General features: G+C 39.1%; 1 protein-coding gene across 1 annotated transcript; it reads left to right on the forward strand.

The window, feature by feature from the left end:
- Positions 1-1,729: 1,729 nt before the first annotated feature.
- PSMA1 (proteasome 20S subunit alpha 1) lies at positions 1,730-17,336 on the forward strand. Its single transcript, XM_017881546.1, has 10 exons — positions 1,730-2,383; positions 3,657-3,701; positions 4,689-4,790; positions 4,915-5,018; positions 8,162-8,250; positions 8,762-8,832; positions 8,949-9,078; positions 11,997-12,076; positions 14,735-14,845; positions 17,234-17,336. The coding sequence occupies exons 1-10, from the start codon at positions 2,381-2,383 to the stop codon at positions 17,288-17,290; spliced, it is 792 nt and encodes a 263-aa protein (XP_017737035.1). The 5' UTR covers positions 1,730-2,380; the 3' UTR covers positions 17,291-17,336.
- Positions 17,337-17,600: the final 264 nt, after the last annotated feature.

Below are 17,600 nucleotides of genomic sequence, written 5' to 3' on the forward strand. Positions count from 1 at the left end.
ACAGCCAATAAATACAACAAAAGATTTTTTTTTACTAGTAATAAAAAACTATAAATACAATTTAAAAAGAAACACATTTTCTTTTTTGGCCTATCAACTTGATAAAAGTAAAAAGTACTTATAATATCCAGTGTTGGTGAGAATATAGAGAAAATTGACTCTCAGGCAGCGTAGAATATTAAATGGATACAACTTTTTTTGCAACTCAGCCATATTTATCATAACTGTAAATGTAAGTTCCCTTTGACCCCACAATTATATGAATTCTTCATGAGGGAAGGTAATTATGCACACAATAGGTGTGTATGTACAAGAATATTCATTATAGTATTTTTATGACACCAATAACTTGGAAACAATCTAATTGCACACCAATAGTTAGGCAAATTATTGTATTTCCATAAAATAAAATACTAATGCAACTATTGAAAATAATATAGACCATTACTTATGGACATATGATAGCTATAACTTTTTAAGTGTATTAATAAAAACAGTATCATCTTATTTTTTGAAATTGTATATTTATTACACATCTGTGTGAGGCATGTGACTAGAGAGATATATATGGAAAGAATTGTCAAAATGTTTACGTCGTATATGACAATTTTTAAATGAGCATTTATTTAATCATTTAGCACTATTTATAAACTATGTGCTACGCATTGTGCTAGGTTCTGGAGAAACGAAAGAGAACAATCTATTAATTTAATCTGTTAATTTAGTCCACCAACTCAACAGTGTTTTTTAGAAATACAGCAATAATCAGTGTTGATGAATTAGAGGAGGCAACCTCATATACTACTGTTGAGAGTATATGTTGGTAAAACATTTCTGGAGAACAATTTAGTACTTTTTTTTTTTTTTGAGACGGAGTCTCACTCTGTCGCCCAGGCTGGAGTGCAGTGGCACGATCTCAGCTCACCACAACCTCCGTCTCCCCGGTTCAAGCGAGTCTCCTGTCTCAGCCTCCTGAGTAGCTGGAACTACAGGCGCACGCCACCACGCCCGGCTAATTTTTGTGTTTTTGGTAGAGACGGGGTTTAACCATGTTGGCCAGGATGGTCCGATCTCCTGACCTCGTGATCCACCCGCCTCTGCCTTCCAAAGTGTTGGGATTACAGGCGTGAGCCACCGCGCCAGGCTTTTGTTTTGTTTTGTTTTGAAACAGAATCTCTGTCGCCCAGGCAGGCTGGAGTGCAATGGCGTGACCACGGCTCACTACAACCTCGATCTCCCGGGCTCGAGATCCTCCTGGGCTTAAGAGATCCTCTCACTTCAGCTTCCCTAATAACTGGTACCACAGGCGCATGCCAACATGCCCAGCCTTTTTTATTTTAGTATTATTATTATTATTATTATTATAGCGACGAGGTCCCACTGTATTAAAATAATATAGTGATCTCGAACTCCTGGGCTCAAGCGATCCTCCGCCCTCGGCCTCCGATAGTGCTGGGATTACAGGCTACCGCGCCCAGTCTCTTTTTTTACAAAGAATGTAAATAGCCTGTGGATGTTAGATGGGCAGCTGTTTGCAAAGATGTCAGACTATTTCATTACGGAAAGATGCTCTCAAAAGACAAAATAGGTAAATCGAAAGAAAGTGTCCATTTTTTTCTCAGTGGCCTAATCTATCAAGTATCATGCTTGGTTTTGAGGGCACAGAAAGCGCCCTCATGGAGTTCAAAGTCTGGTGGAGGAAACCAATCATAATAATAATGAGGGGTTAACGACAACAGAGCCTTGAAAGATAACATCTCCAGGGAATAAGGAAGAGCATTCCAAGGTATTTTGCCAAATGGCAAAAACCGCGGTTACTTTTGCACCAACCTTAATACAAATAAAAGCGTCTATACAAACAAGATACTCGAGGAAGAATACGGCTGACACACAGAAACGGATCGTTATCTTGGGGCTTTCCTGCAGCCTCGTTCCTTTCAGTCACATAACACCCCAAAATCTGTGGACGGTGAATGAGAGCTAGTATCACCCGGAGTCACGGCTGTTGCCTCTTAAGACTTTAGATGCAGCCCGCCACCGGGAGAAACTGGAGGGAATCGGCAATACACAGGAACCAAGAAGGGCTACTTGACAGGGGCCGCCCCGCAGCTCTCAGCCGCCGGCACTCCCAGCCCTGGGTTTCCCGCCAATCTCAGTTCCTAGATCTTCCCAGGCTCCGCCCGCCGCCGAGCGGTCGGAGAGTTTTAAGGAAGGGGAAGTGTTGCAAGCCTATCGATATCTCTGGAATAGACTGCGCTACCCTGCGCTGCCGCCATCAGACTCCGGCAGACTTCTCTGTAGATCGCTGAGCGATACTTTCGGCAGTACCTCCTTGATTCTCAGTTTTGCTGGAGGCAGCAACCAGGCCCGCGCCACCACCATGGTACGTTGAATCCCGACCTCTGGAAGGTTTAGGGCAGAGCTCCGGTGACTGGGGGATGACGAGCCACCTCTCCTGTCATCCTTAGCGCCGCCCGGGGCCACGAGGTATGGGAGCCTCGGCAGACGGCCGGGCTCCGGCAGTGATTCAGCATCTCCGGCCTGGCCGGGCTAGGGGCTGTCGGTAGCCAGTGCGGCCTTTCCACCGCTTTCGTTTCCCGGGGAGCCTCCGACACTTCCTCCTCTGTCAGCTAGATGAGTTCGCCCCTCAGATTCCTTCAGTGGAGTAGATTCTGAGCGGTCCAGAATAGCCCCTAGTGCTGTGTATGGGAGAGGAGAAGACAGACACTTGACTTGGAGGCCTACCTGTACCACCAGTGCGGACTTGACCCCCAGGTTTGTGTTCCTGGACCGTGTCCGTTTTCCTGGTGGGTCCGTCTGATTTATCTCTTCCCTAGACTTCGGTTAGAAGAGGCCCTTTTCAATCATTTTGTCCAGTCACCTATTTACAGATGAGTAAGCCGAGACTGAGAGGGGAAGTGATGGAATCTGGGTTACAACATAGGATTCTGGGTTTCCAGTGCTGTGCTCGCACTCAATCTCACTCCCGTGATGATTCTCCCCAGCACTGCTAGACTTGTTATAATAGTCATAATAGCCGTAATGATTCTATCGCTGCAGCTATTTGTGCCCACCTCTAACTTTCTGAGGACATTTTTGTTCATTCAATATGAATATACAGACAGAGCATTTGTACAAGCATAACTACAGTGAACGTTCAAAAGTAAGTCATACATGTCCCTAATCATAAAAGCAGAAAGGGACGTTTAGATAAAGAACTGTGGGAGTATGTGTTAGGGGGATTTGGGAAGAAAAGGAGAAGACTTCCAGAAATCGACATTTAAGCTAACTTAAAGAAAAGGAAGGCTTTTAACCATTTATTAGGTCCCAATAAAAGGGAGCAGCATAAGCAAAAATAGGCAAGAAAGTTGATTGTGAACTTTAGTAATTGAGCCTAAAGGGATTGCTATGGAGGGTGTTAGAATTAAGAGGTTGGAAAAATAGGACCCATTTAGATCTGCTTCTCCCTCTCCCACCAGTTTATGGTAAATGTAGAATTGGCTTACGTCTGAGTACAATAGTAATCTTCCAGTAAGATTGCATGAACAGAGTGCCTTAACATTGAATGGAAACACAAGCATATTTCTTAATGAATGTTAAGAGTTGGGATTTGAAATGTTCTTCTATTAACAGGTCTTTTTTTCTTTTACTTTTAGTTTCGAAATCAGTACGACAATGATGTCACTGTTTGGAGCCCGCAGGTAAAATAATGTTTTTTAAACCATTTCTGTGAAATGGCTTTTTGTGGCTGCAATATATTTAGAAGATTGTGAGAGCGTAGGCTTGGGGAAAATGGAATATAATATTTTAGTCCTTCTTGGAAGTTGCGTTTATAATTAAAATAAGTCTCCTGATGGACCTAGAGGACGTTAAGTGAAATAAGCCAGAAACAGAAAGAAAAATATTTCATGCTCTCACTTATATGTGGAACATTTTGTTTAAAAGAGCAAATATATATAGAGAGAGAATAAAACAGTGGTTACCAGGGTAGGGAATAGCAGTGGGGAGGAAAAAAGAGGAGATACAAAGTAGCAAATATGTAGGTTGAGCAAGTGGAAGGATCTAATGTACAACATGAAGACTACAGCTAATAATGCAGGTAGTGTTTTGTATTCAGGATTTTTGCTAAATGAGTAGTTGACAGCTCTTGCCACAGCAAAGGAAAATGGGTAAGTATGTGAGACAATGGATATGTTCATTCTGTGATAGTGACCCTACTATATATGTGTATCTTACAACATCATTTATACAACAAAATTTATTTTAAAAGAAGCTTTTGGCTAGACGCAGTGGCTTATGCCTGTAATCCCAGCACTTTGGGAGGCCGAGGAAGGTAGATTGCTTGAGTTTTGGAGTTCAAGACCACCCTGAACAACATGAAACCTGGTCTCTACAAGAAATACAAAAATAAGCTGGGCATGGTGATGCCTGCCTATAGTCCCAGCTACTGGGAACGGTGAGTTGAGAGGATTGCCTGAGCCCAGGAGGCAGAGGTTGTACTGAGCTGAAGATTGTGCCACTGCACTCCAGCCTGGGTGACAGAGTGAGAACCTGTCTCAAAAAAAAAGTTTCTTGATTTAAAAAAAAATCAGTTGAGATTTAACTATGCCCACCTGACATTTGAAAACTCTAATTTTTAGCTTATAAAAGGTCTTCTAAGATGTGGTTTTGTTTTTTTTTTTCTTTAGGGCAGGATTCATCAAATTGAATATGCAATGGAAGCTGTTAAACAAGGTTCAGCCACAGTTGGTTTGAAATCAAAAACTCATGCAGTGTTGGTTGCACTGAAAGTAAGTAAAGTAATAAATATGTCTTCCTCTGTAGAAAACTATTAATGTAAATTTCACCATAGACAGTAAGGTTGTAAACTTATTTTTACATTTTTTTTTAACATCTTATAATGTCTCCATTTAGAGGGCGCAGTCAGAGCTTGCAGCTCATCAGAAAAAAATTCTCCATGTTGACAACCATATTGGTATCTCAATTGCGGGGCTTACTGCTGATGCTAGACTGTTATGGTAAGTATAATCATGAAAAATAAACATCCTTTTGATTCATAATTGATTAGTTTTCTCAAAAGATCCAGATAAGATATTTTAGGAAGTTGTCTGCCAGAATGCTTGTAAATTAAGATTATGAATACCTTGGTGGGTTTGAGTTTGTTATTAAATTTTCCATTTTGTGATCCCCGTAGGAATAACTCATAAAATTAAACATTAGCACTTTTTAGAAGTCACTGAGTAATGTGATATTTGTTAATACAATGTATATTGTTTGAGACTCTGTTATGTCTAAGAAGAGCTTGATACTTTTGTCTGGTTTCCAAGGAGAAGCTGAACCATACTTGTTTTCTTTGTGCTTGTTTTCTTCAATATATCAGTATTTATTAGACATTTATTTTTTGCAATGCTCAATACTGGATACCGCAGGGTATACATAAGTGACTCAGACATGGATCTTGTCTTAAAGGAACTTGAAGGCAAGTTTATCTATAAACTCAAATCTAGTTTATCTATAATATAACAGAAAAATTTCTGTAAGAGTCTAGAAGAGACAGATTATTTATGGTTGAAAGGCAATATGTAAATGAAGAGATAGCGCTTTGAAATTGCACAGATTGAGTTCTCACCTTCACCACTTAGTATCTGAGATTGGGCTAAATACCTAAACACTGAATTTTTTCCAGTGTTTTCTTTATCAAGGCTACTTTTAAATATTATTTATTTATTTATTTATTTTTTGAGATGGAGTCTCACTCCCACCCAGGCTGGAGTGCACTGGCACGATCTCAGCTACCTGAAACTTCCACCTCCCAGGTTCAAGCAATTCTCCTGCCTCAGCCTCCCGAGTAGCTGGGATTACAGGCACCCGCCATCACACCAGGCTAATTTTTCTATTTTTAGTAGAGACGGGGTTTCGCCATGTTGGCCAGGCTAGTCTTGAACTCCTGACCTCAGGTGATCCACCCACCTCAGCCTCCCAAAGTGCTGGGATTATAGGTGTGAGCCACCATGCCCAGCCTATTTTTAAATATTTTAAATTGCCTACTGTAAAGCACTAACACAGAGCCTTTCAGGTATTATGTGAGTATGTGTGTTGTGGATGGCAGGTAGTTAGCTAAAACTAATCTCTTAAATTTGTGATTTGATAGGAAAGAAAGAATATAAATTATAAGGGTGGGCCTGGCACAGTGGCTCCTACCTATAATCCCAGCTCTTTGAGAAACTTAAGGCCAAGAATTTGAGACCAGAGCAACATAGTGAATCCCCATCTCTACAAAAAATTTTAAAACTTAGCTGGGTATGGTGGCACACACCTGTTGTCCTAGCTACTCAAAAGGCTGAGGTGGGAGGATTGCTTGAGTCCAGAATTTCAAGGTTGCAGTGAGCTATGATAGTGCTACTGTACTCTAGCCTAGGTGACAGAGTGAGACTCTATTTTTTTTTTTTTTTTTTTTGAGACAGAGTCTCATGCTGTCACCCAGGCTAGAGTGCAGTGGTATGATCTCGGCTCCGCCTCCAGAGTTCAAGCGATTCTTCTGCCTCAGCCTCCCAAGTAGCTGGGACTACAGGCATGTGCCACCACACCTGGCTAATTTTTGCATTTTTAGTAGAGACGGGGTTTTGCCATATTGGCCAGACTGGTCTAGAACTCCTGACCTTGTGATCCGCCTGCCTCGTCCTCCCAAAGTGCTGGGATTACAGGTGTGAGCCACAGCGCCAGGCCGAGTGAGACCCTATTCTTAAAACAACAGCAGCAGCAAAAGCAGTGTAAATAGTAGTGCTATTGTTTTCAGAATTTCAGGCTGAGCGTGGTTTCTCATGCCTGTAATCCCAGCACTCTGGGAGGCTGAGGTGGGTGGATCACCTGAGGTCCGGAGTTTGAGACCAGCCTGGCCAACATCATGAAATCCTGTCTCTACTAAAAATAAAAAAAAATTAGCTGAGCATGGTGGCAGGCGCCTGTAATTCCAGCTACTCGGGAGGCTGAGGCAAGAGAATCGCTTGAACCCAGGAGGCAGAGGTTGCATTGAACTGAGATCATGCCATTGTACTCCAGCCTGGGCGACAAGAGTGAAACTCAGTATAAAAAAAAAAAAGAAAGAAAGAATTTCAAGTTATTCAGCCAATCCCTTACTCTAAGTTAGCAATATAATGACAGCCTTAAGGGTTTCCACCTACTCTTCAAAATGGAAAATGTATTATATTATCAAACATTTTATTTAACTCAATCTATAAAATATTGCCATGCCAATACATAATCAATATAAAAACTTTATTAATGAGTTATTGCACGTTTTTAGGTACTAAGTCTTTGAAATTTGGTATGTTATTTTGTACTTGCAATACATCTGAATTCAGTCTAGCTACTTTTCAGGGCTCCATAGCCACATGTGATTATTGCATGTGATATTGGGCAGTTTACTTTTAGACAGCATTGGGAAATGGACTTGGATATAAGTACTGAACAAATAGCTTGGTTCCTGTAGTCAACCATGTGATGATCAGATGTGACATACACATATACTGGACAAAGCAACATTGAAAGAAAGGAGCATATCCATTTCTTGTTGATCTTATTTACAGGCATGAATTCTCTTCTCCCCAATGTTAACCTTGCTTGAATTTCATCAGATTTAACAGTGAGACTCAGCGGCTAGTGTCCACTATCTCCTCTAGAGTGCTTCTTATGAATAGAAGTAACAGTGGCAGGAACACGTAAAGATGCCCTCTGCTGTGGTTTCCATTTCTTATAGTTGCTCTTTCGGGGAAATGTTAGTCTGCTCTCAAGAAAAAAGGACAGAGTAGATAATCTTTTTGCTGGTTCAAGATCTAGAATTAAGACAAGCTTGCTGACAGTGGGAAGGATAAGAGAAGAGAGGTTGCTCTTTTTCTCTTGTTCAGCCTTCTCTGTTCTATAAGTGCTGTGAGACAGAGATTCTCTAGAGCTAAAAAATATTTCAGTATTTTTTAAAAACCTTATGTGGCTCCAGAGTTTGGCACAAAAACGCACCCTTGCAGGCATGTCTTTCTTACCTTCTGTCTTTCTTATATGGATGTGATCCATGTAAACACTTGGAATAATGTGAAGTGAAATCAAACAATTTAGATTGGAATAGTTGTATATAATTTGCAATTACTAAACTTTGTTTCTTTTTTAGTAATTTTATGCGTCAGGAGTGTTTGGATTCCAGATTTGTATTCGATAGACCACTGCCTGTGTCTCGTCTTGTATCTCTAATTGGAAGCAGTATCCTTTTTATGTTAGCATTTATGGATATGAACTTTGAAGGGTTTTGATACTTCTGTTAATTATTAGGAATATGATAATAACGTGACATAGGTAAGATTGTGAAAACTTTAAAACAACAAATTGAGTTGCTCTTTCATTAGCCTTTATAAGCAATTGATATTTGCTAGACATAAATAAGCCCAACTTCAGGAAAATTAAGCATCTTTTTAGAGGGGATTTAAAATTTCTTAATGGTTCTAGATGTCCCAAGAAACCCTAGACCCCTTGTATCCAAAACAAATCAGGTTTTACACGGGAAGAAATCATTTTGTTGGCACTCTTTCTTAGGTTTGGTAGAAAGTCAAACATTTTATATTAGGCCAAATAAATAGTGTCCTTTTGCGTTATTTCTCTGGTGGATTATGTAACAATTAAGGAATAAGCCAGATACCTTTGTTAATAATGTATAATTTGAAAATTAAGACAGTACTTCATTCCTTGTTAAAACAAGCTCTTTAACCAGTCTAAGAAACCCAGATACCAACACAACGATATGGCCGGAGACCATATGGTGTTGGGCTGCTTATTGCCGGTTATGATGTAAGTTCATTGAATATTGTTATATGTTAATGATTTTTTTTATTAACTAGAAATTTTTATAATTTTTAGTTCAACCAACGTAAATAATTATGTGGTGTATTTATTTCTATTTGTAGGATATGGGCCCTCACATTTTCCAAACCTGTCCATCTGCCAACTATTTTGACTGCAGAGCCATGTCCATTGGAGCCCGATCCCAGTCAGCTCGTACTTACTTGGAGAGACATATGTCTGAATTTATGGAGTGTAAGTGATAGCCTTGCTTTTTTATTTTATTTTATTTTTTTTTGGCCTCTTCCAGTCTATATAGTAAATAAATATAGTATCCTAACTGCATAAAACTATCAGTCTTACAGAAAGAATTTTTTTTTTAATTAAGCCCAGGAAGAGTTTGTTTCTGTCACATATACTAACTTCAACTTCTGGTTACCGCCAGAAGTTAAAATTGATACCGTAGTTTCAATCACGACTAGAACTTTTTCAAAATATAAATGTGTTCCCAACCTTGAAAATTCTTGATTCAGTTGGTCAGAAGTGTGCCCTGTGGAGTGGAGAGTGGAGAACCACTATACTACCTGCCAGTTGTAAGCTCTGTTCGCTTTTAGTTTTCTGTGAGTCTTATTTTAAGCCACACAGACATTTCTGCATTAGTAGTCCATAAACAAGAAATAAAAAGGCAGTGTAGCTGAGGGAAAAGAAGGTAAAAGAGGTAAGATGTTATGACAGGGCAGGTTTTCAAGTGTTTTGCTTTGCATTGGAAGGAGGGTATTGGGTTTTACATTTCTCTTTGTCATCTTATCTGTTTTCTGGTGACATAGCGTTCTTTGGAGGAAATATTTGGGGTTTAGTGAATGCAGAGAAAAATAGTTTAATTGACATTACTCAAAGCAAACTGTTGTAGGATGACAATAGGTTTAACTTTGGGAAAAGAGGATTCCTTGGACAAATAAGCTTGGTAAATGCTTGCTTAAAGTTTAACATTTTAAATTATGGTAAATGGATTGGGGTCCCCAAGGTTACCCCTAAATTGGGAGATTTGCTAGGACTTAAAGCACTCAGCATATAGTTGTACTCCCAGGTAAGACTTATAACAATAAAATAACAATACATAGGTGGATCATTAAGGAAAAATACAGCTCAGAGGAATCTATGTGCAGGCTTCCTTATGCTCTTTCCTTCCCAGAAGGAGTCACAGAGTACACTTGCAGCAATATGTATGTGATGTTTCTGCCCAGGGAAGCTCATTGGAAACTCAGTGTCCACAGTTTGATTCAGAACTGCTCATATCGGCACCCTCTGCCTAGCACATTTCAACCTGCATAGGAAATTCCTAAAGATTGAATAAATCCATAGATAATTTTGCTTCTTTAATGATATAAGGCATCTTATCCATGAACATAGAATATCTTCATTTATTTAGGTATTTAATTCTTTTTTTCTTTTTTTTCTTGAGACGGGGTTTCACTCTTGTTGCCCAGGCTGGAGTGCAATGGCACAATCTTGGCTCATTGCAACCTCTGCCTCCCAGGTTCAAGCAATTCTCTTGCCTCAGCCTCCTGAGTAGCTGGGATTACAGGCTCGCCACCACGCCCGGCTAATTTCGTATTTTTAGTAGAGACGGAGTTTCTCCATGTTGTTGGTCAGGCTGGTCTCAAACTCCCAACCTCAGGTGATCCACCTGCCTCGGCCTCCCTAAGTGCTGGGATTACAGGCGTGAGCCACTGCACCCGGGCAGGTATTTAATTCTTTCACTGATGTTTTGTAGTTTTCCGTGTACAAATCATATTTGTCTTACAAGTATTTTATTATTTTTGGTGCTGTTGTTAACAGAATTGTGTTCTTAATTTCATTGCATATTATTCATTGCAACTACGTAGAAATACAATTGATTTTTGTATATCAATCTTATATCCTGCAATCTTGCTGAACTCGTTTATTAGTTCTAGTCATTTTTTTATAGATTCCTGAGATCGTATCATCTGGGAATAGAGATAGTTTGACTTTCTCCTTTCTAATTGCCCTGGCTGGAACCTCTGGTACAATGATGAATAGAAGTTGCATGAACAAACATTCTTTTTTTTTTGTTTCTTAACTTAAGGGAAAAGCTTTTAGTCATTCACTATTAAGAATGATGTTACCTGGTCGGGCGCGGTGCCTCACGCCTGTAATCCCAGCACTTTGGGAGGCCAAGGCGGGTAGATCATGAGGTCAGGAGATTGAGACCATCCTGGCTAACACGACGAAACCCCGTCTCCACTAAAAATACAAAAAATTAGCTGGGCGTGGTGGTGGGTGCCTGTAGTCCCAGCTACTCAGGAGGCTGAGGCAGGAGAATGGCATGAACCCGGGAGGCGGAGCTTGCAGTGAGCTGAGACTGTCCCACTGCACTCCAGCCTGGGCGACAGAGCGAGACTACGTCTCAAAAAAAAAAATGATGTTACCTGTCAGCTTTTTGTAGATGCCCTCTATAAGAGGTTGCTTTCAATTACTAGTTTTGTGTTTTTATTATGCAAGGATTTTAGGTTTTATCACATGCTTTTTATGCATCTCTTGAGGTGGTTATGCAGGTTTCCCCCTTCCTTCTGTTAACGTGTGTTACACTGACTTTCAGTTGTTAAACTAACTTATCATTCTTGGGATAAATCTCGCTTGTCTATGGTATATAATTTTTTAATATGTTGCCAGGTTCTGTTTGTAGTTTTTGTTGAGGGTTTTATTTTTTTATTATTGTTATTATTTTTTGCATCTATATTGGGTCTGTAGTTTTCTTTTCTTGTGATGTCTTTATTCTTGGTATCAGTAATACTGGCCACATAGAATAAGTTGGAGACTCCTTTTTACAATGAGCAAATATAGGGACTAGGATTCTACAGAACACATTCTACAAAACTTGGAGTTGTATAATTTGTTGTCGGGATTTTGATTTGACCTAGCAAAAGAGGAGATCAAAATTGTAACAGAAATAATGAGTCCTCTCATTAAATAATAATCAGCAATGTCATAGAATGCTATTAAAAGATTATATGACTAGCATTAAACTTGGCTGTTTTTACTGTGATAAATTTAGTGTGTAACTAAAAACCACAATTTCAGACTGTAGATTTGATAAATAACAGAAGCCTAACAATGAAATTAAGAAATAATTGTTGATTTATTACATATAGGCAATTTAAATGAACTAGTTAAACATGGTCTGCGTGCCTTAAGAGAGACACTTCCTGCAGAACAGGACCTAACTACAAAGGTAAGTATTGTCTTTTCCAATTGTAGATATAAACGTTACAGTTTAAACCTTTATTGCATAAATGTAATGGAGTATAGATACAATATTCTTTAATTTGGGATATGATTGTCTTGGCAGATTCTTTCCCTTTAAGCTATTTGCTAAGTAATCCAATTTTATTTTTTAAGCATTTCTTTTTGGTACAAAGCAGTAAAACCAGTAAATCTCATGCAAAATGTCCTTCATTATTTTCAGCAGATTGGCCTATCTTGGTATTATTTAGTTAACAAAAATATATATATATTGAGCACCTACCATGTGCAGGCACTTTCTAGGCATTCAAAATATAGTAAACACAACAAATACCTTTTTCTTCATGGAACATACATCCTAGTAGGGAAAGATAGTGTACACATAAGTACATTATATAGTATATTAGAAGAAGATAAATGCTATGTAAAAAATAAAAAAGGGTAAAAGGAGAAAGAATGACTAATTGGATGTAGGTAGGTGGTCAAGGATATTCTCACCAAGAAAATGAAATTTGAGGAAAAGATATAAAGCAGGTAAGTGAGTGTGAGCTATGCAGATGTCTAGAGCAAAATTATTCTAGGAAATACAAATGCAAAGGCCCTAGTATTCAAGGCAAGGAGGCCAGTAGTGTTGAGGTCAATCATCAAGAGGAAGAGGAAAAGGAAAGAAATCAGAGAGGTAATGGAGGTCCCATAAGCCATTGTGGGTACTCTGCATTTTACTCTGAGTGGGCTATTAAGAGTTTGAGCAGAGGAATACCATGATTTGGTTTAGGTTGTAAAACAGTCACTCTGGTTGGCATTTTAACAACAGATTGTGGGCCAGGCACGGTGGCTCATGCCTGTAATCCCAGCACTTTGGGAGGCTGAGGTGGGTGGATCACTTGAGGTCAGGAGTTTGAGACCAGCCTGGCCAACATGGTGAAACCCCGTCTCTATTAAAAATACAAAAAATTAACCAGGCGTGGTGGTGCATGCACTCCAACCTGGGTGACAAAGCAAGGCTCCATCTCAAAAAAAAAAGAAAAACAGATTGTAGGGGTAGATAGATAGTGGGGCTATCGGTAGAAATAGTTTTAAGGCTATTCAGGTAATTCATGTGAGAGATGATAGTGATTGGAACAGAGTGACTGAGTTTAAGATGAAGAGTAGTGGTTCAATTTTGGATATCTTTTGAAATTACAGCCAAAAAAGTTTGCTAATAGATTTGTTGTAGGGTGTGAGCGGGGAATGTCTCCGAGGTTTTGGGCCTGATTAATTGGAAGGAAAGATTTATGATTTACTGAGGTGAAGAAGACAGTGGGAGGAACAGGTTTTAAAGTAGGCGTTGGGAAGGAAGGTCAGGCAGTCAGTTGTGGACATGTAAAATTGGAAATGCCTTTTTGTCCAATTGACGGTACAGAGTAAGCAGTTATAAGCAACCAATGGAGTTCCACAGAGAGTGGTCCAACTTACATTTCAAATTTTTGAAGTCTTTATATAGAAATGGCATTTAGAGTCTGGACTGGAAGGGGTTCCTAAAGGAATTTTGAATAGTTAGACAAGCATTATGAGGACTGGACCAAGAACACTCTAACCTTTAGTGACAGGGAGATGAGTAGGTATTGGCAAAGTCAGACTGAGAAAGGTGGTCAAAGAAGTAGGAGGAAAACTTGGAAAATGAGGCATCTTTGGAGGCAAATGAATAAACTTTCAAGGAGGAAGGGCAATGAAGTTGTCACTGAGGACTTGACAAGACAACTTTCATGGAATAATAAGGCAAAAACGTGATAGTGGAATCAGGAGAGAATGAGAGATGAGGAATTGGAGATAGCTCTTTGGAGGATATTTTCTGTTGATGGTCCACAGAAATGGAGTGGTGACTGGAAGAGGAGAGAGAAATTGTTTTGTTTTGTTTTTTAAGATGGAAGAAATTACATCACATTTGCTGCATGATTGTGAGAGTAATCCAAGTAAATTTAGGGAAGCATTTATGAGGAAAAATAATGAGAAAATTGTTAGAGCAATGTCCTTTAATAGTACATAGATGGAAGGGTTGGCCTTAGAGAGGAAATTTTAATGGGAAAGGAGAGAATCTAGGGACATAGGTACAGGAAAGAGTGGATACAGTGGGAACTTGTGAAAGTTCTCTTCCAATTGCTTCTGTTTTTGCAGTAATAAAGGATCAAGGTTTGCAGCTGCAAAGACCTTGGAGAATGTTAGAAGTGTCTCAAAGAAGGGGAGCATGAATGATGTAGGAACAGGTATAGTGGGATCCAGGAACCACTAAGGCCTACTTGAAGTTAATGATCATTAATAAAGTGAGATTAGTCACCTTTATCAAGCCATTTTTTATAGTGATTAGATAATTATTGTTTAATATCAATGTGAAGACTTTATAACCTGCATAATTTTTTTAAAAAATGTTTGTAGATAATATAGATCTTTGGAGTTACTCATGATAATCAAAAGTGAGTATTAATATTAAATCTGCAAATGACAAGGGTCTGCTAGTTTCCTTCTTTTTTCCCCTACCCATAAATGGTTTTTAAGGTTTTATTCAGGTGCTATATAAATTCTTATTCTCCTTTTTTTACCCAATATTTTATCATATGTATTTTTTCATCCAAATTCTCTTATTTTACTTTTACCATTTCTTACCCTTCAGAATGTTTCCATTGGAATTGTTGGTAAAGACTTGGAGTTTACAATCTATGATGATGATGATGTGTCTCCATTCCTCGAAGGTCTTGAAGAAAGGCCACAGAGAAAGGCACAGGTATAATCATACAAGAGGCTTTAGTTCTATTATAAGCTGCTGTTCTTACCACAACTGTGTCTGTAAATTTTCCATTTTGTCTTAAATATTGAAATGGGCCCATAATTCAAATGGCAACAGGAAAATTAAGAACTGAATAAAGTTAAATATTGAAAGGGCAGTGATCTCCATAAACACAAAAAGGGAGCCGGGTGCGGTGGCTCATGCCTGTAATCCCAGCACTTTGGGAGGCTGAGGTGGATGAATCACGAGGTCAAGAGATGGAGACCATCCTGGCCAACATGGTGAAAGGCTGTCTCTACTAAAAATACAAAAATTAACTGGGCGTGGTGGCATGCACCTGTAGTCCCAGCTACTCAGGAGGTGAGGCAGGATAATCGCTTGAACCTGGGAGGCGGAGGTTGCAGTGAGCCGAGATCCCGCCATTGCACTCCAGCCTAGGCGACAGAGTGAGACTCTCTCTCAAAAAAAAAAGGCAGGGGAGAAGTGTTGATTATTTGGTTATCTATTGCTAGGTAATAAGCTACCCCAAAACTTAGGGGCTTAGAACAAAAAGCACTACTTCTCACAATTTTGCAGCTGACTGGGGCTCAGCTACATGGTTCTTTGCTGGTCTCGTCTGGGATCTCTCAAACATTGCAGTCATTTGTGGGGTGCAACTGGAACACCCAAGAAAACTTTAGTCACATGTCTTTTTTACTAACACCTTTTAGGTGTCTTAGAGGAGCATCTATAAGGCAAAGACTTCTGCTAGGATGACTGAGCCTCTATCCATGTAGTTTCAGGGCCACTTCTTCAGCAGGGTCTCTCTAGCATGTTGGCAACTCGGGGCTTGCAAAAGTCAGAAGTGAAAGCCGCCAGGCATTCTTAAGGCTGAGACGCAGGACTGGCACAACATCACTTATACACATTCGGTTGGTTAAAGTGAGTCAGTGGCCCATCCCAGATTCTGTGTGAGCGGAGACTGGAAGAAATGCTCATTGGGGGCCAGCTTTGGACACTAAGATGGCTCTTCATGAAGAGAAAAGCAGCAAGAAGTGAATCTCAGGTTAAATACGGGTCTTTTTGCTGGATATTTAGAATACACATTTGCTATTTATAGATGCTTATTTGATAGCTGTGTAATTGAAAGTAAAAAAGAATCTAGTATGGAAATTTCTACAGCATGAGTATTTTGAACTTGAAAAGGATATTGTTGGTACTATTTGGGGGAGCAAGATTTGCAATATTTAAACTGTTTTTGGTAAAAACTAGCACTGTTGGGAAGAATGCTGTGGAATACCACACAACTAGTTTGGTAAAGGGGAAAAGAATGTCTAAAAAGTACTGATTGTATTTTAAGCATAATAGTGATAATACAAGGGAGGCTTTTACTCCTGAGCAATGCAAAGTATGATAAAATGGTAGAATTGTTCAATGATATTTAGGTTTTCAGAAATGTGAAATTATATGTACAGTTATCCTCAAACAGTGTGGGGTTTAGTAGTGCCAAACCCTAGCACAGTTGAAAAACCACATATAACTTTTGACTCCTAAAAATCTTCTGATAGCCTGCTGTTGACTGGAAGCCTTACCGATTACATAAACTGGCAATTAACAGATAAATAGACTAGTTTCTTTTTTTTTGTTTTTTGAGGCAACGTCTTGCCCTCTTGTCCAGGCTGGAGTGCAGTGGTGCTATCAGACCTCACTGCAAGGTTGAACTCCTGGGCTCAAGCGATTCTCCCACCTCCCCCTACCCCACCAAGTAGCTGAAACTACAGGTGTGTGCCACCATGCCCAGCAAATTTTTTTTCTTTGTAGTAGAGACAGGATCTCACTGTGTTGCCCAGGCCAGTTTCAAACTCATGGGCTCAAGCAATCCTCCTGCCTCAGCCTCCCAGAGTGTTGGGATTACAGGTGTGAACCGCTGCACCCAACCAAATAGACTAGTTTCTACATATATTTTATGCATTCATGGCATACCTTTTTCTTATTCTTTTTTATTATATTTCTAGGCTACACAGTTGGTCTGCTAATTTATATTTATTGGAAAAAAACAAACAAAACAAAAGCTTCACCCTAAACAATGTTAGAGTAAAAGCAAACAAAAGAAAAGAAAAGAAATCTGCATATAAATGGACCCTCACTGTTTAAACCTTTGTTGTTCAAGGGTCAACTGTATTTTTTTTTTTAATGAAAAATCTTTATTCACCCCAAATCATGAGCACTCAAGGAGAAAAAAAGTACTGCTCAGAAATGTTAACAGAACAGTGAACTAAAATTGTGTATTCAGAATATCTCTTTACCCCTTTTTCTCAATTTTTTATAATGTAATATTTGTGATTAGATGTGTATACTGATCAAGTGTTCATTTTACATATTTTCTTTTTTTCTTTCCCTGTTAAGCCTGCTCAACCTGCTGATGAACCTGCAGAAAAGGCTGATGAACCAATGGAACATTAAGTGATAAGCCAGTCTATATATGTATTTACAAAGATGAAGAAATAGGAAAAAAAAAAAAAAAAAAAAAAAAAAAAAAAAAAAAAAAAAAAAAAAAAAAAAAAAAAAAAAAAAAACCCACAATACTGATGACAATAACTATACTTTGAAGGCCAAAAGTGCAGAGTGGTGGAATGGCATGCTTTTAGGGAGTCAGTCCAGATGTGACGTTTTCCAAGCAACCTCACTGAAACCTATATATGGAAAGCATTTTTCTTTGAGAGGGTCTGTATAATCATTTCTAGAAAGTATGGGTACTATACTAATGTTTTTA

Source organism: Rhinopithecus bieti, unplaced genomic scaffold (genome assembly GCF_001698545.2).
Source record: "Rhinopithecus bieti isolate Rb0 unplaced genomic scaffold, ASM169854v2 scaffold_11944, whole genome shotgun sequence".
NCBI lineage: Eukaryota > Metazoa > Chordata > Mammalia > Primates > Cercopithecidae > Rhinopithecus > Rhinopithecus bieti.

What these genes read in the sequence shown, in the direction of transcription:
- PSMA1 (XM_017881546.1), top strand. An exon ending in TCACTGTTTGGAGCCCGCAG is followed by an intron (nt 3,702 to 4,688) that starts GTAAAATAATGT and finishes TTTTTTCTTTAG; the next exon opens with GGCAGGATTCATCAAATTGA. An exon ending in TGTATCTCTAATTGGAAGCA is followed by an intron (nt 8,251 to 8,761) that starts GTATCCTTTTTA and finishes AACCAGTCTAAG; the next exon opens with AAACCCAGATACCAACACAA.